Raw genomic sequence first — 23897 nt, 5'->3', positions numbered from 1 at the left:
CCGCAGGGCAGTATTCCAACATGATAACGACCTCAAACACATCTCCAAGATGACCACTGCCTTGCTAAAGAAGCTGAGGGTAAAGGTGATGGACTGGCCAAGCATGTCTCCAGACCTAAAACCTATTGAGCATCTGTGGGGCATCCTCAAATGGAAGGTGGAGGAGTGCAAGGTCTCTAACATCCACCAGCTCCGTGATGTGTGGAGGAGTGGAAGAGGACTCCAGTGGCAACCTGTGAAGCTCTGGTGAACTCCATGCCCAAGAGGGTTAAGGCAGTGCTGGAAAATGATGGTGGCCACACAAAATATTGACACTTTGGCCCCAATTTGGACATTTTCACTTAGGGGTGTACTCACTTTTGTTGCCAACGGTTTAGACATGAATGGCTGTGTGTTGTGTTATTTTGAGGGGACAGCAAAGTTACACTGTTATACAAGCTGTACACTCACTACTTTACATTGTAGCAAAGTGTCATTTCTTCAGTGATGTCGCATGAAAAGATATACTCAAATATTTACAAAAATGTGAGGGGTGTACTCACTTTTGTGAGATACTGTACATTTTGGTCAGCACAGTGCGATTTGACCAAGACATTCCTTGATGCTCTACTGAACTAGAATGCCTCATGATTTTATAATAGTGCGCAAAAAAAGAGAGAACAGGCACATTGAAGGATTTCTAAAATAATATCTAAGTCTCCCTTATTAAGGTAGAAATTGTGGAAGCTCTACTGTATATTTCTTCCATGTAGAAGGCTGTTGTTAATTATACATCTACAATAGCAGGCAGACCTGGAATCAAGTATACCTGACACCCTGTTTCATGAAGACAAAGAGACACAGTTAAAAATGGCAAAGTACAAATCTCAAATGACACCCCATTTAGTGCAGTACTTTTGATCGGACATAGGACTCACTCACATATTCAAAGGTATTGCACTTCATTGGGAATAGAGTGCCATTTGAGACAAATCCAAAGTGTTCCCCAGAGCTCTACCACATATAATAAGACAAGTAGAGTTCCAAGAAAAAAAGAGGCCATATTCTATACACTACCCACACACATCTCTATCAGTTGCTCCTAACATTGTGGGGATGTTACAACACTAACACGCACTAAGTCAACGCACATCTCTTTTTAAAAAGTGTACAAGATACAGCTACACAGCCGGCAAGGAAAAAACATCTGGAGCCATACACATTCTCTCGTGTGTGTGTATATATCGTTACCCTACAGAAGTTGCGTATATGAGGAAAAAGGGAGGTTCCACAGTTGCCATGACGAGACCACAACACATGTCTACAGCAATAAATAGTTGGTTTAATTTTTATGCACACAAAGGCCATCGGACTATTCTAAACACTGAGAAGAATCACTACAATTTCACATGGCCATTTTGCATATCTTAAGCTACTAAAGGAAGGATCAACTACACAACTTGTATCAATGTGCTATGTTCATATAACAAGAGAATATGAATTTGAGAGATTCATAAATAAAGAGTGAGGGCACCACAAATTGTCCCTTGATTACAGAGATTTTTTTTTTAGAGATAGTAGAGACTAAAGGGTTTATAGTTAAAGTAATCAGCGATAGGCATTCCCTTATCAACTGGAGAAGTAGAAGGCAAAAATTGAAGGTAACTTCATTTATTCAGATAAAGCAAAGGAGCCTGCACATTAAATAGGAGTGTGTGTGTATATATATATATATATCTATATATATATATATATATATATATATATATATATATGTTTGACAGGAACAAACATCATCTATGAAAATGAACCATAATGACAGTACATACTGCATCATTTCTAGGCAGTTTATTTTACTTGTGTTGCGTATTTCATTTAAAAAAAAGATTATATATCATAATGTCCCATAGGTCAGAGTCTGATGAATACCAATGTTTCTCAGTCCGTCAATTTAAATTTTTGTGCCTTTTTGTTTGTGGAGGATTTTCCATTATCACTATACACATAGATACAAGAATAAAACAATCACACACACACACACACACACACACACACACACACACACACACACACACACACACACACACACACACACATGCATGCACACACACCTCCATAGGGAGTAGTCCAGATGTAGTGGATCGGTCAAGAGCTTCAAGTTCCTCTGTGTACACATCACTAAGGAATGAACATGGTCCACACACACACCCACACAGTTGTGAAGAGGGCACGACAGCGCCTCTTCCCCCTCAGGGGGCTGAAAAGATTTGGCATGGGCCCTCAGGTCCTCAAAAAGTTCAACAGCTGCACCTTGACTGGCTGCAACACCGCTTGGTACGGCAATTGCAAGGCGCCCGACCACAAGGCGCTACAGAGGGTGGTGAGTATGACCCAGTACATCACTGGGGAAGAGCTCCCTACCATCCAGGACCTCTACACCAGGCGGTGTCAGTGGAAGGATAGAAAAATTGTCAAAGACTCCACCCAAACCATAGACTGTTCTCTCTGCTTCCGCACAGCAAGCGGTACCAGTGCACCAAGTCTGGAACCAACAAGACCCTGAACAGCTTCTACCCCCAAGCCATAACAAGAATGCTAAATAGCTAAATCAAATGGCTACCTGGACTACCTGCATTGACCCTTTTTTGCACTCTCTCTTGCACTGACTCTATGGACACACACTGGATTCTACTCACACATACTCACACTTGCACCCCAACACACACACACAGACACACACACACACACACACAACATATACCCACACACACATAACACACGCACACACGCATACTGACGCCAAACACACAGTCACACACATAGTCATTTTACCCCTACCTATATATACAAAGCTACCTCAATTACCGCGTACCCCTGCACATAGACTCGGCTATATACAGGGAGTACCAGTACCATGTTATTTTTTACTCGTTATTGTTATTTGTTAATCCCTGTGTATTTATTCCTTCTGTCACTATTTCTATATATTTTTTATATTTTTTATCTTTAACTCTGCATTGTTGGAAAAGGACCCGTAAGTAAGTATTTCACTGTTTACGAAGCATGTGACAAATAAAATGTGATTCGATTTTTTTGTCATGTGCAGTCGAATATTGCCATTGCAATATTGTGACACGGTACACATTTTTCTCTTGGAATAGAGATCCCCTCAGAAAGAAAGGGTTCTGGAGTAATGGCTGTGTATGGGCAGGAGGCAGAGGACAGACCATTCTCAGGTCAGGGGTTAGGGAGAGAGAGGGCAGGGTATAGTATAGGTGCCTGCCAGAGAAAGCAATGTTGGAGAGGAGGGCAGCCCCACTTTTCTATAGAGTGGAGGAGAATGAAGAAGGGAGCAGGCAAGGTGGACAGGAGAACCGGAAAAAAAGTGGAGGATGTGTTGGCTTGCTTTTCTCGCACCCACATTGAAGGGAAAGAGGAAGGAAACAGGAGAGATGAAGAGGAGTGGAGAACAGGAAAAAGAGAAGGAATAGGTGGAGGAGAGGGCAGTGGTAGGCTGCTGCTCTCTCTCTCCCCCGGTGCCCCTGCTGAAGTGGTGTTGGTGGTAGTAGTGGAGGCTGCTACTGGTAGGCGCCCAGCTGGAAATCTTTGGGGGGCAGTTTGAGGCCCAGGGAGTTGGAACCATGGGGGTCCATCATGTTCTTGTAGCGCTCCCCTCTGTGCTTTGCCAGGAAGGGACCCCAGTCAGGCTGAGGGGAGCACACAAGCTTCAGACGCTGTGGAGGGGAGCGGGGGGGGGGAGGAGAGCGGGGGGGTGAGAGTCACACAGTTATTTTAAAATAGAATAGAATTGTATCAATAAACTTGAGTTGCAGAAGGTCAATGGTAGAGTTGGGTACAATAGATTATAGTAGGACCGTTCTGAGAGATTTGAAAATGTCGGGAATGGCAGTCGTTCGTAACACCGAAATGTCTATAACTTTGAAATTCACTTAAAAAACGCATCAAACCTTTATAGAAAATATTGATTGCATATACAGTATATGTGCTTAATAATAACTTAGCCAGATACTGTAACTATCTTAAGGCTCTGATTAAGGCGATTATACCAAAACGTACTGTTTGCGAGTACAGTGCATACACACGCACGCAAGCATACAAAGCTCAAACACTTTGATTAATGTGTGATGTAGGGGACTTCAACAAGCACAGCGTGGGGGACTGCTACTTGTCTGTGTTTCCTGTGCCGATCCGCCACCAGTTATCAGAGGACCAGGGCTGATAGGGATCTGGTCAAAAGTACTGCACTGTATAGGGAATAGGGTGCTATTTGGGACGCAAACAGAAGTCTTTGATGTCAGAGATCCATTTTCTAACGTGCAGTAAAGTGAAATATCAGCCCTGGTCCTCTGATAACTCTCTGTCATATGTCATACTAAAGAGCTAATTGCACTTGTATGTTTGATGTGATAGCTCTTCGTTCACAGGGGGAAAACATACAGTGCATTCAGAAAGTATTCAGACCCCATGACTTTTTCCACATTTTGTTACGTTACAGCCTTATTCTGAAATTGATGAAATTGTTTTTTTTCCCCCTCATCAATCTACATACAATACCCAATAATGACAAAGCAAAAACAGGTTTCTAATTCTGTTGGCAAAAAATAAAAAATAAATACTGAAATAACACATTTACATAAGTATTCAGACCCTTTACTCAGTACTTTGTTGATTCACCTTTGGCAGTGATTACAATCTCAAATCTTCTTGGGTATGACGCTACAAGCTTGGCACACCTGTATTTGGGGAGTTCCAAAGATGTCCGATAGGGTTCAAGTCCAGGCTCTGGCTGGACACTCAAGGACATTCAGAGACTGGTCCCGAAGCCACTCCTGCTTTGTCTTGGCTGTGTGCTTAGGGTCGTTGTCCTGTGTGACGTGGATGTCGATTAAGGCAGCCCCCCGCACCTCTGATTCAGAGGGGTTGGGTTAAATGCAGAAGACACATTTCATTTGAATGCATTCAGTTGTACAACTGACTAGGTATCCCCCTTTCCCCATTGGAAGGTGAACCTTCGCCCCAGTCTGAGCAGGTTTTCATCAAGGATCTCTCTGTACTTTGCTCCATTCATCTTTCCCTCAATCCTGACTAGTCTCCCACAGCATGATGCTGCCACCACCCACAGCATGATGCTGCCACCACCATGCTTCACCGTAGGGATGGTGCCAGGTTTCCTCCAGACGTGACCCTTGGCATTCAGGGCAAAGAGTTCAATCTTGGTTTCATCAGACCAGAGAATCTTAGGTGCCTTTTGGCAAACTCCAAGCGGGCGGTCGTGCCTTTTACTGAGGAGTGGTTTCCGTCTGGCCACTCTACCATAAAGGCCTGATTGGTGGAGTGCTGCAGAGATGGTTGTCCTTCTGGAAGGTTCTCCCATCTCCACAGAGGAACTCTGGAGTTCTGTCAGAGTGACCATCGGGTTTTTGGTCACCTCCATGACGAAGGCCCTTCTCACCCGATTGCTCAGTTTGGCCGGGCGGCCAGCTCTAGGAAGAGTCTTGGTGGTTCCAAACTTCTTCCATTTAAGAATAATGGAGGCCACTGTGTTCTTGGGGACCTTCAATGCTGCAGACATTTTTTGGTACCCTTCCCCAGATATTTGCCTCGACACAATGCTGTCTTTGAGCTCTACGGACAATTCCTTCGACCTCATGGCTTGGTTTTTGCTCTGACATTTACTGTCAACTGTGGGACCTTATATATGGACAGGTGTGTGCCTTTCCAAATCATGTTCAATCAATTGAATTTACCACAGGTGGACTCCAATCAAGTTGTAGAAACATCTCAGGGATGATCAATGGAAACAGGATGCACCTGAGCTCAATGTCGAGTCTCATAGCAGCAAAGGGTCTGAATACTTATGTAAATAAGGTATTTTTGTTTCTTATATTCTTATAGATTTGCAAAAATTTTGAAAAACCTATTTTTGCTTGTCATTGTGGTGTATTGTGTGTAGAATGATGAGGATTTTTTTTTACTTAATCAAGTTTAGAATACGGCTGTAACTTAACAAAATGTGGGAAAAGGCAAGGGGTCTGAATACTTTCCCAATGCACTGTAACTAGGGAGCTCAGTGCTTACCACATGCTTCCAACAGTAATGCTCACATTATTCATACATACTGTGTTCCAGTAACACACAGAGACAGGAAGGTCATAGTGAGTTCATAGTCACAATTGCTGAGGGGATTGTGTGGACTGTTTGTTTGTTTATGTAACCTATATGAGATGTGTGAGATGAATGAGATGTGCAAATAAATATTATTTTTATATACAACTATACTACAGTAGAACCTCAAAGACACAAACCTCAGAGTTACGGACTGTCAACAGAACAGGCAATATCAAACCGGGACATGTATTAAATACCAAAAAACGAACTTCTGTATGCTACAGACAAATGTAAATGTTGCTTACATTTGCTAAAAACACATAAGATATTTACAGTCCAAAAAACATTCCTTACCCCAGGATTTCAATGGGTGACTGAACAGGAAAATAAAGAAAAAGGAGCAGATCTGCATAGATCTGGAATGTATTTATGGGACATACAGAACCAGTCAAAAGTTTGGACACACCTACTCATTCATGTTTTTTCTTTATTTTTACTATTTTATACATTGTAGAATAATAGTGAAGACATCAAAACTATGAAATAACACATCATGTAGTGACCAAAAAAGTGTTAAACAAACCAAAATATATTTTACATTTTAGATTCTTCAAAGTGGCCACCCTTTGCCTTGATGACATCTTTGCACACTCTTGGCATTCTCTCAACCAGCTTCATGAGGAATGCTTTTACAACAACCTTGAAGGAGTTCCCACATATGCTGAGCACTTGTTGGCTGCTTTTCCTTCACTCTGCGGTCCAACTCATCCCAAACCATCTCAATTGGGTTGAGGTCGGGTGATTGTGGAGGCCAGGTCATCTGATGCAGCACTCCATCACTCTCCTTGGCCAAATAGCCCTTACACAGTCTGGAGTTGTGTTTTGGGTCATTGTCCTGTTGAAAAACAAATTATAGTCCCACTAAGCCCAAACCAGATGGGATGGCGTATCGCTGCAGAATGCTGTGGTAGCCATGCTGGTTAAGTGTGCCTTGAATTCTAAATAAATCACTGACAGTGGCACCAGCAAAGCACCCCCACACCAGCACAACTCCTCCTCCATGCTTCACGGTGGGAACCACACATGCGGAGATCATCCGTTCACCTACTCTGCATCTCACAAAGAAAGAGGTTGGAACCAAAAATCTCATATTTGGACTCGTCAGACCAAAGGACAGATTTCCACCAGTATAATGTCCATTGCTCGTGTTTCTTGGCCCAAGCAAGTCACTTCTTCTTATTGGTGTCCTTTAGTAGTGGTTTCTTTGCAGCATTTCGACCATGAAGGCCTGATTCACGTAGTCTCCTCTGAACAGTTGATGTTGAGATGTGTTTGTTACCTGAACTCTGTGAAGCATTTATTGGGCTGCAATCTGAGGTGCAGTTAACTCTAATGAACTTATCCTCTGCAGCAGAGGTAACTCTGGGTCTTCCTTTCCTGTGGCGGTCCTCATGAGAGCCAGTTTCATCATAGCGCTTGATGGTTTTTGCGACTGCACTTGAAGAAACTTTCAAAGTTCTTGAAATTGACTGACCTTCATGTCTTAAAGTAATGATGGACTGTCATTTCTCTTTGCTTATTTGAGCTGTTCTCGCCATAATATGGACTTGGTTTTTTACCAAATAGGGCTATCTTCTGTATACCACCCCTACCTTGACACAACACAACTGATTGCTCAAACGCATTAAATTCCACAAATGAACTTTTAACAAGGCACACCTGTTCATTGAAATGCATTCCAGGTGACTACCTCATGAAGCTGGTTGAGAGAATGCCAAGAGTGTGCAAAGCTGTCATCAAGGCAAAGGGTGGCTATTTGAAGAATCTCAAATCTCAAATATATTTTCATTTGTATAACACTTTTTTTGTTACTACATGATTCCATATGTGTTATTTCATAGTTTTTATGTCTTCACTATTATTCTACAATGTAGAAAATAGTAAAAATAAAGAAAAACCCTTGAATGAGTAGGTGTGTCCAAACTTTTGACTGGTACTGTACAAACAGGCTTACAGTACATGTGCATGGTATTGTGTCCCATACATACCTCCATGAAGCTGCCTGGGGCCAAGTGCATTTTGATGACAAACATGATTGGGATCCAGATGACAGAACACAACACCATCAGCCAGCCCATCACCATTGACCAGGGGGGGTAGGTGTAGTCCTCATAGGTCATCACCTTCCACTGGTACAGACTCAGCCCCAGGATACCCTGCAGGGAGAGAGAGGAGAAAAAGGAGATGACAGGAGGATTAGGAGCAAGAATAGAATCAAGGATGAGGGGGAGACGAAGTGAAGGAGGAGGTGGAGAAAAGAGGGTGATCAAAAACCGGAAGAAGACGATTAAGAGATAAGGAAAGGAAGGATCAGGAGGGTAAGATGAGGAGGGTAAGGGGTGAAGGAGGGAACAGGGAGAAGAGGAGAAAGAAGAGGAGGACAAGATTATGCATCACAGAGGTCTCCGGGGTCATTTGTTACCCCCTAGAGAGGGGCGGACTGGCTGGCTGGGGAGAGTGGTAGGCTGGAGCAATAGCCGTGTCGTTTGTCACTTACGCTCAGCTGTTACAGCAAGAGACATTCTAGTAAACTAGTACTGCCACTGTAACACCTTCCAATGCGGTGAAACATACACTGAGTGCACAAAACATTAAGGACACCTGCTCTAGACTGACCAGGTGAATCCAGGTGAAAGCTATGATCCCTTATTGATGTCACTTGTTAAATCCACTTAAAATCAGTATAGATGAAGGAGTAGGGACAGGTTGAAAGGAGGATTTTTAAGCATTGAGACATGGATTGTGTATGTGTGCCATTCAGGGGGAATGGGAAAGACACACAGGTTTGTGTCAAGAACTGCAACGCTGCTGGGTTTTTCACGCTCAACAGTTTCTTGTGTGTATCAAGAATGGTCCACCACCCAAAGGACATCCAGCCAACTTGACACAACTGTGGGAAGCACTGGAGTCAACATGGGCCAGCTTCCCTGTGGAATGCTTTCGACTCCTTGTAGAGTCCATGACACGGTGAATTGAGGCATTCTGAGGGTAAGATTTTGGGGTTGAACTCAATATTAGGAAGGTGTCCTTAATGTTTTGTATACTCAGTGTAACTTCTGTAAGGTAGGAGAGCATGAGGTTACTGAGTTGGTGTGCTATAGAAATTTCCATAATACTTAGTTTGAATCATTCGTCAGAAAGCATACTGAACTGTATTATCAACATGACATAACAGGTGTCATATAAACAGTCCTGACACTGATTTGACATTGTAAAGCCATAATTAGATTTTCGTGCAAAAATGTAATAGCATTATACTGAGCCAGTTAGTGAGCCATGTCAATTTAGTGTCATAAACAGTTTTGTGTCATGACTATGACGTGAGTTGCCATAACTTAACCGTTAGAGATCTGACATGCTGTATGGGATGAATAACGAGACGATTTTTAAGTAGGATAATTTAAAAAAGCAAGTGCATACAGCCTATGCGCCCTGTCCATCTGGTCATGGTAAACAAATTGGTAATATGTGCAATACAACATTATTAACTGGAATTAATCAATTAACACAATAGTGATGACACAGGCTGTGACTACATTTTGAATTAGGCCTACAGTTGCATAGGCCTACACGATGCAAACAAGCATAAAGCAAGCTCAGCCCTGTGAGTCCTATTGTCCATCAGTTGTTGTCTCTGTGTAGAGGAAACCCCCCTGTTAGTCTAGTCTAAATATAATTCATATGAACAAGTACAAGGTTCCTGCAGTTTGACAGGGTTTTAATCCTCCCCAGGGCCAGGAGTTTTTCCAGGATTTTTTAAAAACCATGTGATCTGATTAGAAAAACTGGACCCATCATAGCCAATATAAAACCTTAACAGTGATTTATCACTGTCATACCCTAAAGGGTCAGGAGTTTTACCTGGTTAGATTACCAGATAAGGAAAAACTCAGGGCCCCAGAGATTTTTTTGGCCTTATACCCTCATTCAATCACTGCTGTGATCCTGTCCCAACACTGTGTAAGTAGCCCTCGTGTTTGGATAAATACCATAGACCAGCAACAAACACAATCCAATTATTACACATATACTGTACATCAATGATTTTACTCCTTGCTTGGACTAACTCAATCTTAGCACTTTTGTCTAAATGTGTTGTGTTATTGTTTTTTGTCTTCCCAGTCAAATCCTGTCCTGCCCTCAGTGGAAGAGTTGAGCTCTTCTCCAACATGCATCCATGAGGAGCCTGTCCTGCACTGAAGCCTCTGAACATCTCAACCTCTGTCCTGCACTGAAGTCAAACCTCTGAACATCTCAACCTCTGTCCTGCACTGAAGTCAAACCTCTGAACATCTCAACTCATGCCTCACATCCTCATTCAATCACTGCTGTGATCCCTTCCCAACACTGTGTAAGTAGCCCTCTCATTTCCATTCCCCATAATATTTTACTATAAATGTTTTTATTAAACGTTTTAGGTTCAAATAATTTGTCTTTGACAATCTGTTATGTCATAGTTATGACAACATTACGTAGGCTATAGGAGTGATGCATTTCGAATAGCACAAACAACCTGTGTTATAACGGTAAATAGTGAGGAAAACAATTTCCGTTTCAGTCTGGGATTTATTTTTTGCTTTGTTCCCTTTCTTGGTAAACACTCGCTGCTGCAAATCGATGTTGGCCCCTAAATTTGAAAAGGCTGCAGTGAAAAGGGAAACACAATAGGTGTGTTGTGTTTGTTTGTTTGTGTGTGTATGTGTGTGTGTGCACGCATCTGTGTCTCTGTATGAGTAAGTGAGTGAGTGAGTGTGCGTGCTAGCACGCCTATGAATATCTAAACCACATTCCGTATAGATCGGACACACACACTTACAGTCAGAATGGTAGGAGTCACAAAGGCCCAGCAGATTCTCCAGAAGCGGTTTGGTTGGAAGCCAATCATCATTTCAATGTCCTCGCAGAACCTCTGCAGGCCTAGGAAGAGGGGAATAAAGACAGAAAGAGGAGGAGAAAAGAGGGAGAGTCAGTCAAATCGACTGCTCGGTTGAAGGGAGTAGAATCACTCTGACACACAGAAACTCCATCCAAAATAGCACCCTATTCCCTATCTGTATACACCTCTGGTCAAAAGTAGTGCACTATATAGGGAATAGGGTACCATTTGGGACGCACCCAGAGAGTGAACCAGATTCACCCAGAGCTCCAGACAAGAGAGCTAAACACAGGTCCCCTACAAGGCACATTCATTCCCAGGGAGAACCCCGGGACATTTATTATCCTCCAAAACAATGTGGCTTGACAATTGTCACAATTGTTGTCGGTGTATTGACCGACAAACTTGACGAGAGATGAGTCACAAGCCACACAATCATTTCACTGGAACCACCTCTGCTGATGCTGTGACGAATTGGAGTACAGTCTGTTCCATATACTCACGGATCTGCTTCAGACCTGATAATTGGTCCACTAGAATGGTAACACAGACATCTAGTGGTCAGAATGAGAAGTGCTCGAGCCCCCTGTCGGAGAGGGATAAAGTTGCCCCTAGACACTGATCTAAGGTCTGTTTGGTGTTTTTACTCATAACAGTTAGGATGAGGATTTAAGGATTAAGCTGAACCTAGATCTGTGCTTAAGGGCAACCTAGGCACCTGGTCTGGAGCCTCTTATAGCCCATTTATACTGAGACAACCTGTATTTTTTCTCTTTTTTTAGTCTTCTTTTATATGTGAAATGGATAGTAGGTATAAACACTGTACATTTTCACCACAAAAAACCCAGCTCGAGACCTACACATGAATCCTGTTTTTTCATAGACCATGTAACCAAAAAACAGGTAACAGGTCTGTGAGAATGGAGACGCGTTTATTTGCAGGTAAATACATGAAAACTTCCATTGTTTAACACCTCCCTCATTTGAATTGCAAACAGCCACCATGATTTAACAACCTAAGCACCACACACTATAAGTCATGTGCTTTCTGTGTTTATGTTGTTTAGTCAAGACAAAATGGCAATCAATAATGTTGAATGGCTATGAGGCTTTTCTGATTCTGACGTTCATAAAGTGAGGTAAGAGTAGGATGAATTTGCCACCCGAGACAATGATCTGAATGCAGTTTTGCATTATTTTTCCTAATGTTTATAATAATAATAATATATGCCATTTAGCAGACACTTTTATCCAAAGCGACTTAGTCATGAATGCATCCATTTTTCGTATGGGTGGCCCCAGCAGGAATCAAACCCACAGCACTTGACGTTACAAGCGCTATACCGTCTGAGCCACACAGGACAACAGTTAGGATTTAGGGAGGGTAAGCTGATCCTAGATCTGCACCGAAGAGCAACTTCTACTGGAGCTATCAGAGAGCAAGGTTATTATAGTCAGGTAAACAAAAGATCAAAAGTAATTTTCATAGAATTATTCTACTACTCACCATAGAAGTAGGAGATTCCGATCAGCTCACAGATGGCAATGATGACCAGAGAGTAAGAGGCAGCGTATGTGTCCACCAACTGTAGCATGTACATCCCATTCTGTTGAACACACACAAACGCAAAAATCGTACACACACACACACACACACACAACATAAGCCAGTGATGCACAGCCAGTGTCAGTGTATGGAGGGCATGATGTGTGTTTTGTCCTATAATTTTTAATCCCAGCCCCCATCCCCACAGGAGGCCTTTTGCCTTTTCGTAGGCCATCATTGTAAATAAGAATTTGTTCTTAACTGACTTGCCAAGTTAAATTAAGGTTAAATAAATGTATAACTACAATGTGTGTGTGTGTGTGTGACCGCACATTCAGTGCCTAGTGAAAGTCTACACACCCCTTGCAGTTTTCACCTTCTGCTGCCCTAAAATTAAATAAGATATTTTGTCCTACTTATCTAGGTACACAACCTGCTCCACATTTTCTATAATTCTCCAAATTATAGAAAATCTTCTCAATTAATCAAATTCTATTAAAAAATATGTCTTGATTGAGTATGTCATCACACCCCCTTGGTGTAAGCAGCTTTTGCAGCAATAACAACTGTGAATAATTTTGAATAAGATTGTACCAACTCTTAGGGCAACATAAACTCAGCAAAAAAAGAAACCTCCCTTTTTTAGAACCCTGTCTTTCAAAATAACTTCACAGATCATTGTAAATGGTTTAAACACTTTCCCATGCTTGTTCAATGAACCATAAACAATTAATGAACATGCACCTGTGGAACGGTCGTTAAGACATTAACAGCTTACAGACGGTAGGCAATTAAAGTCACAGTTCTGAAAACATAGGACACTAAAGAGGCCTTTCTACTGACTCTGAAAAACACCAAAAGAAAAATGCCCAGGATCCCTTCTCATCTGCGTGAACGTGCCTTAGGCATGCTGCAAGGAGGCATGAGGACTGCAGATGTGGCCAGGGCAATAAATTGCTATGTCCGTACTGTGAGACGTCTAAGACAGCGCTACAGGGTGACAGGACGGACAGCTGATCATCCTCGCAGTGGCAGACCACGTGTAACAACACCTGCACAGGATCGGTACATCCGAACATCACACCTGCGGGACAGGTACAGGATGGCAACAACAACTGCCCGAGTTACACCAGGAACGCACAATCCCGCCATCAGTGCTCAGACTGTCTGCACTAGGCTGAGAGAGGCTGGACTGAGGGCTTGTAGGCCTGTTGTAGGCCTGTTGTCCTCACCAGACATCACCGGCAACAACGTCGCCTATGGGCACAAACCCACCATCGCTGGACCAGACAGGACTGCCAAAAAGTGCTCTTCACTGACAAATCGCGGTTTTGGCTCACCAGGGGTGATGGTCAGATTCGCGTTTATCGTCAAAGGAATGAGCATTACACCGAGACCTGTACTCTGGAGCGGATCAATTTGGAGGTGGAGGGTCCGTCATGGTCTGGGGCGGTGTGTCACAGCATCATCGGACTGAGCTTGTTGTCATTGCAGGCAATCTCAACGCTGTGCGTTACATGGAAGACATCCTCCTCCTTCATGTGGTACCCTTCCTGCAGGCTCATACTGACATGACCCTCCAGCATGACAATGCCACCAGCCATACTGCTCGTTCTGTGCGTGATTTCCTGCAAGACAGGAATGTCAGTGTTCTGCCATGGCCAGCGAAGAGCCCGGATCTCAATCCCACTGAGCACGTCTGGGACCTGTTGGATCGGAGGGTGAGGGCTAGGGCCATTCCCCCCAGAAATGTCTGGGAACTTGCAGATGCCTTGGTGGAAGAGTGGGGTAACATCTCACAGCAAGAACTGGCAAATCTGGTGCAGTCCATGAGGAGGAGATGCACTGCAGTACTTAATGCAGCTGGTGGCCACACCAGATACTGACAGTTACTGTTACTTTTGAACCCCCCTTTGTTCAGGGACACATTATTCAATTTCTGTTAGACACATGTCTGTGGAACTTGTTCAGTTTATGTCTCAGTTGTTGAATCTTGTTATGTTCATACAAATATTTACACGTGAAGTTTGCTGAAAATAAACGCAGTTGACAGTGAGAAGACGTTTCTTTTTTTGCTGAGTTTATATCCATAGTTTTTCTCAGAATTGCTCAAAGTCAATACATTCGGTTGGGAATCATTGATGGACAGCAATATTCAAACTTTGTTGCCAAAGGTGCCTCCACCAAGTATTAACTCTGTGGTGTTAAGACATACGCAATCAAGACATCTTTGTTTAAAAAAATATATTAAGAAAAAATCATACTGTATGTTTCTTTCACTTTAAACATGTCAAGCAGGGGGTGTAGAGAAGTAGCGGAAAGATCCAATGTAATCCCTTATTTAAATGTAATTTTAAATCAGCAAAATGTAAAACTGTGCAAGGGGTGTGTAGACTTTCACTAGGCACTGTAGGTGCATGTATGCATGCGTGTGCCTTCATACGTGCATGCTCATTTGTGTGTGTGCTAGCATGTACAGTTGAAGTCGGAAGTTTACATTCACTTAGGTTGGAGTCATTAAAACTTTTTTTCAACCACTCCACAAATTTCTTGTTAACAAACTATAGTTTTGGCAAGTCGGTTAGGACATCTACTTTGTGAATGACACAAGTAATTTTTCCAACAATTGTTTACAGATTATTTCACTTATAATTCACTGTATCACAATTCCAGTGGGTCAGAAGTTTACATATACTAAGTTGACTGTGCCTTTAAACAGCTTGGAAAATTCCAGAAAATGATGTCATGGCTTTAGAAGCTTCTGATAGGCTAATTGACATAATTTGAGTCAATTTGAGGTGTACCTGTGGATGTATTGCAAGGCCTACCTCCACACTCACTGCCTCTTTGCTTGACATCATGGGAAAATCAAAAGAAATCAGCCAAGACCTCAGAAAAAGAATTGTAGACCTCCACAAGGTTCATCCTTGGGAGCAGATTCCAAATGCCTGAAGGTACCACGTTCATCTGTACAAACAATAGTGCGCAAGTATAAACACCATGGGACCACGCAGCCGTCATACCGCTCAGGAAAGAGATGCGTTCTGTCTCCTAGAGATGAACGTACTTTGGTGCGAAAAGTGCAAATCAATTCCAGAACAACAGGACCTTGTGAAGATGCTGGAGGAAACAGGTACAAAAGTATCTATATCCACAGTAAAACGAGTCCTACATCGACATAACCTGAAAGGCCACTCAGCAAGGAAGAAGCCACTGCTCCAAAACCGCCATAAAAAAGCCAGACTACGATTTGCAACTGCACATGGGGACAAAGATCGTACTTTTTGGAGAAATGTCCTCTGGTCTGATGAAACAAAAATAGAACTGTTTGGACATAATGACCATCGTTATGTTTGGAGGAAAAAGGGGGAGCTTGCAAGCAGAAGAACACCATCCCAACCGTGAAGCACGGGGGTGGCAGCATCATGCTGTGGGGGTGCTTTGCTGCAGGGGGGACTGGTGCACTTCACAAAACAGATGGCATCATGAGGAAGGAAAATGTGGATATATTGAAGCAACATCTGAAGACATCAGTCAGAAAGTTAAAGCTTGGTCGCAAATGGGTCTTCCAAATGGACAATGACCCCAAGCATTCTTCCAAAGTTGTGGCAAAATGGCTTAAGGACAACAAAGTCAAGGTATTGGAGTGGCCATCACAAAGCCCTGACCTCAAACCTATAACAAAATGTGTGGGCAGAACTGAAAAAGCTTGTGCGAGCAAGGAGGCCTACAAACCTGACTCAGTTACACCAGCTCTGTCAGGAGAAATGGGCCAAAATTCACCAAACTTATTGTGGGAAGCTTGTGGAAGGCTACCCGAAACGTTTGACCCAAGTTAAACAATTTAAAGGCAATGCTACCAAATACTAATTGAGTGTATGTAAACTTCTGACCCACTGGGAATGTGACGAAATAAATAAAAGCTGAAATAAATCATTCTCTCTACTATTATTCTGACATTTCACATTCTTAAAATAAAGTGGTGATCCTAACTGATCTAAAACAGGGAATTGTTACTAAATAAAATGTCAGGAATTGTGAAAAACTGAGTTTAAATGTATTTGGCTAAGGTGTATGTAAACTTCAGACTTCAACTGTATATGTGTGTGTGTGTGTGCGTGGTGTTTTGTACCTCTGTGACCATAGGGAATCCCAGGAAGAAGAAACAGGCACAGCAAATGAGCGTGAAGAGAGGCTTGTTCTTTCTCAGGTACTGGGGGAACTCATCTGACACTGACGTCACTATGGTCTCAATGGTGGCAAACTAGGATGAAGGAGAAGAGCAAGGCAAGAGAGGAGAGGAGAGAGGGAACAGAGGAGAAATAAGAGAAAAGAGGGTAGACAACAGAGAGAGGGAGGAGAGATGGAGCAAACGGGGGAGACAGTAGGGAGACAGCAGGGGAAGGAGGCGAGATGGAGAGAAGAGAAAAGGGAGAGGGAAGAGGAGAGATAGGGGAAAGAGAAAACATAGAGAGAGCAGATAAGAGAGGAAAGTCAAGGAAGAGAGGCGAGGCAACAGTGAAAGTCAATGACAGTGAGGGAGAGAGAGTCATTACAATCACACAACAGATACAGTATCTATGGACAAAGGGAGCAGAGAGAGGAGAAAGATAGCATGGATAGAGAAATAACACCTGCTTAAAAGAGACACCGATGAGAGAGGGGGCATAAGAAAATGACAAGAGGGGCAGAGGGGCCAGAGGACCAGTGCAGAGGAAAGAAAGGATGAATACACAGATCGAGCAAAGAGCGAGAGAGAGAGGAGCCCAATGGGACTGAGCTATCTGCCACTTCACAGCTTCTCTACATCCTCCCGAGCTCCCCCACAAAATTCTCATCAATACAGTATCCCCAGCCTCTTAGTGCCAAGCGCTGACACACACGCACGTACACACACACACACACCATTGACATCACCAGACCCGAATGATTTTGTATCAGCCCCGAGTCTTTTGCCCTGCTGGGATGGTGTTAAAACAAACTAGGGTACACTGCATTACACACTGCAATGAATACTCCAATCATGAGACCTGGCCTACCCTGCCTTTTAGTGCTGCCTAAAAGCAGCAATTATGTGTACGGTGGCACTTTAGGAGGCGGAGTAAAGTGATTTCCAAAGTCATTTTTGATTCTTCCAAATAAATTATATTTCAGTGGGCGACTGTTCATTCTCTGAGGGAGAGAGCGCAAAGATGAGAAGGGGAAACTTTGTTAGCTTGCTACTACTATAGCACATTTTGTTAGCCCAAGACGATGCTATTCAGAGTTATTGACCTCACAGTAAGCCAGATTCGAGTAACTTACATTTCAACATGTTGACTCAAAAGCTGCACTGACAGATAACGTTAAGCTATCCAACTAACTAACGTTTGAGACTACACAGTCTAGCTAATTTTATGAGCAGGGTTTTGACAGTAATTGATTATAGTACAGTAGCTATCTGGACACTGAATCCAACTGCTGGAGCTCTGTTCACAACCCAACAAGTATCACTAACTAACCAATTACTGTCTAATCAACTAACGTTACTGTCCAAATATGCAACAAAATTGCTAATAAAGCTAGCTAGCTAACTTAAGGCTAACATGACGTCAGCTCAATTAGCAACTGTACCTATCTGTTGAAAAAACAAAGCTGGACAGCTGAGTTAATTTATTTTCCAATTTATAGAAGATGGACATACGGAATTTCTTCTTGAGAGACAGCCTATAGGGAGGAGGTCTAGTCGTTGTTGGCGTTCAGGCCTACTACTGTTGTGTCGTCAGCGAACTTGATGATGGAGTTGGAACTGTGTGAGGCCACACAGTCGTGGGTATACAGAGAATGCAGGAGGGGACTGAGGACGCACCCTTGTGGGGCCCCCGTGTTGAGGATCAGTGTCGAGGAGGTAATGATGCCTACCTTCCAACATAATCCAAAGGATGGCAGCCTAAAATCCCAATCCTGCTATATTGCACGTAACTAGAAAATGTCTTCATGCAAAACATTAGTGGTTTAGGCTGCCACCATTTGAATTATTTTGGAACTGCACTGTGCGTGCAGCATGACTAGCTCACATTAGATAGTAGTAATGTGACCAACATCAACATGAGGCTTTTTTTTTAAAAATTGTCAATCAAATATTGGACATGGTTTATGAAAACATTGCAACAAAATAATGATACAAATACTTTTTCCAACAATTGTTCTTCATGGAAAATTATGATATATTTATGCAATTGTAATTTGTCCTTGCTATTACATTTTTATAAATATTAACACCATATTCCATGGGTTTACTGACCACAATCCATTGAATTAATATTAAGAAGTGTTGATTATTTGGCATCAGGAGAGCACAGTGCATGGAAGAAAGCAGTGAGATATGCAACATAGCGTTATGTTTCTGCAAAATGTTCACTGCTAGCGTGCAAGGCCAAGAGTGCAGAGCGCTTTACTACGGTCGCTCAGGGATCAAATCTCTCCCCCCCCACTCCCTTTGAGTCAGCCCTTAGCACACATGCACACACCCACACAGATAACACTCATCCACACACACACACACACACACACACACACACACACACACACACACACACACACACACACACACACACACACACACACACACAGCATAATACAACAAAGCCTCTTCCCTGCTCCAACAGACCCACAGCTGCCAACACAATCATTTACAGTTTACTGTATTCTTCCCATCGTCTTAATAGATCACTTTTAATACACCCCGCCCCCACCGAAGGTCGTTTAGGGTGTAAACATCACAGATTGACTTCCCTCTGAATTTGTTTGACTTTGATTTTACCTCCAGTGTTTTCCATTGTCTTAAAGGTTCTTGAGATACTTTAAAGCTTTAAAGAAAAGGTCTCGGGGATCTTAAAATGTCAGCTCTGTAAAGACAGATCAAGCAAGAGAGACAGCATAAGAGCTACTTTTTCTCTGCTGCATTACTCTGCCAATATGCACTGCAGATTCTAGCGGTGGTTACCACAACTCATACTAAAATACTGTATCTAACAGTGAGCAAAGAAGGCTTCCTACCGAAATAGGGCCCAATGCTCATTAGGTAATTAAATAGTGTGTAATAAAAATTGTATGTTTTCATTTGTGGTTGATTGGATGAGTGCATTAAATACAGAGGGCTACTCTTCTCAAGTGAGTTCTGTGGCTCTGGCCTCGGTAATCAGCTTCGAGACACGGCTGAGGCCGGATCATTCCGGCTATTGTGATAGGGAGTTCGATGGTGAGGCATATATCTGTACCTGGGGCAAAGACTTTGTGTTTTCCTGGGGCAAAAGTTCAGGATATCACCAGGTTGCTTCCTGAGGCTGTGTGTCAGTCACCGGGGGCCGATACTGTCATGGTTCATGTGGGGTCAAATTACATAATGAAGGGCAGCTCAGAATAGCTGAAGATGGATTTTAAAGAACTGATTGGAACTTGACACCAACAAATGTCCCATAATATCTGTCCCTCTGCCCTCCCTAAATCGTGGCATTGAACGGTTCAGCAGTGTTTTAGCCCTCCATTACTGGCTACGAGACTATTGCAGCTCTGTGGGTGTAACATTTATTGACAATTTTGATACCTTCTGGAAACAAAGCTCGTATTATAAGGAGGATGGGATCCACCCAAATCATTTGGGTTCCTGGATCCATTCACAGCATTATAAGGCTGCATTGAGACAATTACTTATCAATGACCCAAGCCCAGCTCATTTAATCTCTACCATTGTGTCGCTGAGTTGTCATAATGCTTCAGCAAATGTACATTATCCCAGCGGCGTTGGAAGACATAATGTAAGTAACCTAATCTATGTCCCTCTTACTGCCTCTGCTGATCCTACAGCTATTGTAAGCAGTAATCATATGCCTATGAACCAGAGTTATACTGTTTGTGTTGTGCCCTAGCAGGAAGTACACTGTGTGCAGCTCACCCTGCACTAACATAAATAACTTGAGCATGTCTACCTCTGCTAAGCTTTCCAATAAAGCAAGAAAAACAATCAAGCATCACAGAAAAGTGTTAAAAATAGCCCACGTTAACATATGTAGCTTAAGAAACAAGGTTCATGAAATCAATAATTTGCTAGTAACAGATGACATTCATATTCTGACAATCTCTGAAACTCAGTTAGATAATACATTTGATGATACAGTGGTAGCAATACATGGTTATAAGATCTACAGAAAATACAGAAATGCCAAAGGTGGAGGTGTGGCTGTTTATATTCAGAACCACATTCCTGTAAAGCTTAGACAGGATCTCATGTTAAATATTGTTGAAGTAATATGGCTACAGGTTCATCTGCCTCACCTAAAGCCCATTCTGGTGGGAAGCTGCTATAGACCACCAACTGCTAACAGTCAGTTTCTGGATAACATGTGAAATGCTTGATAATGTATGTGATATTAATAGAGAGGTATATTTTCCAAGTGATTTAAATATTGACTGGCTTTCATCAGGCTGTCCACTCCAGAGAAAGCTTCAAACTGTAACTAGAGCCTGCAACCTGGTTAAGGTTATCAATCAACCTACCAGGGTAGTTACAAACAGCACAGGAATGAAATCATCAACATGTATTCAAATCCATCGGATGTAGTGATCACAATATAGTAGCCATATCTAGGAAAAACAAAGTTCCAAAGGCTGGGCCTAATATAGTCTTTAAGAAGTCATACAATAAGTTTTGTAGCAATTCCTATGTTGTTGATGTAAAGAATATTTGTTGTTCCGTGGTGTGTCAGTTGTACAACTAAATGTTTTCAACTGAAATGTCTCTTCCGCATTTAACCCAACACCTCTGAATCAGAGAGGTGCGGGGGGCTGCCTTAATCAACATCCACGTCATCGGCACCCGGGGAGCAGTGAGTTAACTGCCTTGCTCAGGGGCAGAACGACAGATTTCCACCTTGTCAGCTTGGGGATTCGATCCAGCAACCGTTCGGTTACTGGCCCAACACTCCTACCCGCCAGGCTACCTGCCGCCCCATGAGGAACAACCAGACACTGCACTTGACATATTTATGAAATTGCTTATCCCAGTTACTAATAAGCATGCACCCATTAAGAAAATGACTGTAAAAACTGTTAAATCAACATTGATTGATGAGGAATTCAAAAATATATGGTTGAGAGGGATGAGGCAAAATAAATGGCAAATAGGTCTGGCTGTACAACCGATTGGCAAACTTACTGCAAATTGAGAAATCATGTGACTAAACTGAATAAAAAGAAGAAGAATCTACAATATGAAACAAAGATAAATGACATACAGAATGATAGTAAAAATCTTTGGAGCACCTTAAATCAAATTTTGGGAAAAAGGGCAAACTCCGCTCCATCATTCATTGAATCAGATGGCTCATTCATCACAAAATATTGCCAACTACTTTAATGATTTGTTAATTGGCAAGATTAGCAAACTTAGGCATGACATGCCAGCAACAAACGCTGACACTACACATCCAAGGATATCTGACCAAGCTATGAAAGACAAGCATTGTCATTTTCAATTCCGTAAAGTAAGTGTGGAAGAGGTGAAAATATTTTTGTTGTTTATCAACACCGGGGTCTGACAACTTGGATGGAAAGTTACTGAGGATAATAGTGGATGATTTTGCCACTCCTATTTGCCATATCTTCAATTTAAGCCTACTAGAAAGTGTGTGTTTCCTCAGGCCTGGAGGGAAGCAAAAGTTCCGCTACCTAAGGATAGTAAAGCCCCCTTTACTGGCTCAAATAGCCGACCAATCAGCCTGTTACCAACCCTTTGGAAACGTTTGGGAAAAATGGTGTTTGACCAGATACAATGCTATTTTACAGTAAACAAATTGACAACAGTCTTTCAGCACGCTTATAGGGAAGGACATTCAACAAGCACAGCACTTACACAAATGACTGATGATTGGCTGAGAGAAATCCAGAAAAATGCGTGTCAAAAATGTTATAAATTGATTTGCATTTTAATGAGGGAAATAAGTATTTGACCCCTCTGCAAAACATGACTTAGTACTTGGTGGCAAAACCCTTGTTGGCAATCACAGAGGTCAGACGTTTCTTGTAGTTGGCCACCAGGTTTGCACACATCTCAGGAGGGATTTTGTCCCACTCCTCTTTGCAGATCTTCTCCAAGTCATTAAGGTTTCGAGGCTGACGTTTGGCAACTCGAACCCTCAGCTCCCTCTACAGATTTTCTATGGGATTAAGGTCTGCAGACTGGCTAGGCCTCTCCAGGACCTTAATGTGCTTCTTCTTGAGCCACTCCTTTGTTGCCTTGGCCGTGTGTTTTGGGTCATTGTCATGCTGGAATACCCATCCACGACCCATTTTCAATGCCCTGGCTGAGGGAAGGAGGTTCTCACCCAAGATTTGACGGTACAAGGCCCCGTCCATCGTCCCTTTGGTGCGGTGAAGTTATCCTGTCCCCTTAGCAGAAAAACACCCCCAAAGCATAATGTTTCCACCTCCATGTTTGACGGTGGGGATGGTGTTCTTGGGGTCATAGGCAGCATTCCTCCTCCTCCAAACACGGCGAGTTGAGTTGATGCCAAAGAGCTCGATATTGGTCTCATCTGACCATAACACTTTCACCCAGTTCTCCTCTGAATCATTCAGATGTTCATTGGCAAACTTCAGACGGCCCTGTATATGTGCTTTCTTGAGCAGGGGGACCTTGCGGGCGCTGCAGGATTTCAGTCCTTCACGGCGTAGTGTGTTACCAATTGTTTTCTTGGTGACTATGGTCCCAGCTGCCTTGAGATCATTGACAAGATCCTCCCGTGTAGTTCTGGGCTGATTCCTCACCGTTCTCATGATCATTGCAACTCCACGAGGAGAGATCTTTTCTTTTTTTTTTTTTGGGGGTGGGGATGGATCAGCTTAATATTGCAGATAGATTGTATCTTCTATCAATGTAATTGTCTGCATCACTTCCAAAATCCCATGTTTTTTATATATATACTCCCCTTTATTACTTTTCAACCCTGCCATCCTTTCCCTACTTGGAGTAAATTAGTGAACAACAATGCCCAGGCCTCTACTTCCGATCTATACTTACTATCTACACCTTATGGACAGAGTTAATTTTACAATAATTCTATTATATATATATATAATTATTTTATTTTTTTGCTCCTGAACTTCTTCTACTCTCAACCTCTCTGATCATTTTCATGATGTCCATCCGGTTTGCTTCTATATGCCATATCTTTCTAACTGCTCTTTCCCAAAAGCTCCCAACATACAACCTATATACCTATTATGGACACAGTATGCTTACATTATTAGCTATCTTTGTTATTATTTGTT

At 42.5% G+C, this 23897-nt stretch overlaps 1 protein-coding gene across 1 annotated transcript in view; it reads right to left on the bottom strand.

The window, feature by feature from the left end:
* Window positions 1-2996: 2996 nt before the first annotated feature.
* LOC121580110 (sodium- and chloride-dependent glycine transporter 2-like) overlaps window positions 2997-23897 on the bottom strand; it is a 49289-nt gene continuing 28388 nt past the window's right edge. Inside the window, exons 12-16 of the mRNA XM_041895160.2 lie at window positions 16723-16854; window positions 12552-12651; window positions 10985-11085; window positions 8157-8324; window positions 2997-3713 (exon numbers count right to left, since the gene is read on the bottom strand). Of these exons, the coding sequence (XP_041751094.1) occupies window positions 3558-3713; window positions 8157-8324; window positions 10985-11085; window positions 12552-12651; window positions 16723-16854 (657 nt within the window). The 3' untranslated portion in view covers window positions 2997-3557. The remainder of the gene's footprint in view (window positions 3714-8156; window positions 8325-10984; window positions 11086-12551; window positions 12652-16722; window positions 16855-23897) is intronic.

This window comes from Coregonus clupeaformis, chromosome 3 (genome assembly GCF_020615455.1).
Source record: "Coregonus clupeaformis isolate EN_2021a chromosome 3, ASM2061545v1, whole genome shotgun sequence".
Classification (NCBI taxonomy): domain Eukaryota; kingdom Metazoa; phylum Chordata; class Actinopteri; order Salmoniformes; family Salmonidae; genus Coregonus; species Coregonus clupeaformis.
Note: the sequence above shows the minus strand (reverse complement) of the source record. Positions and strands in the feature narration are given on the sequence as shown.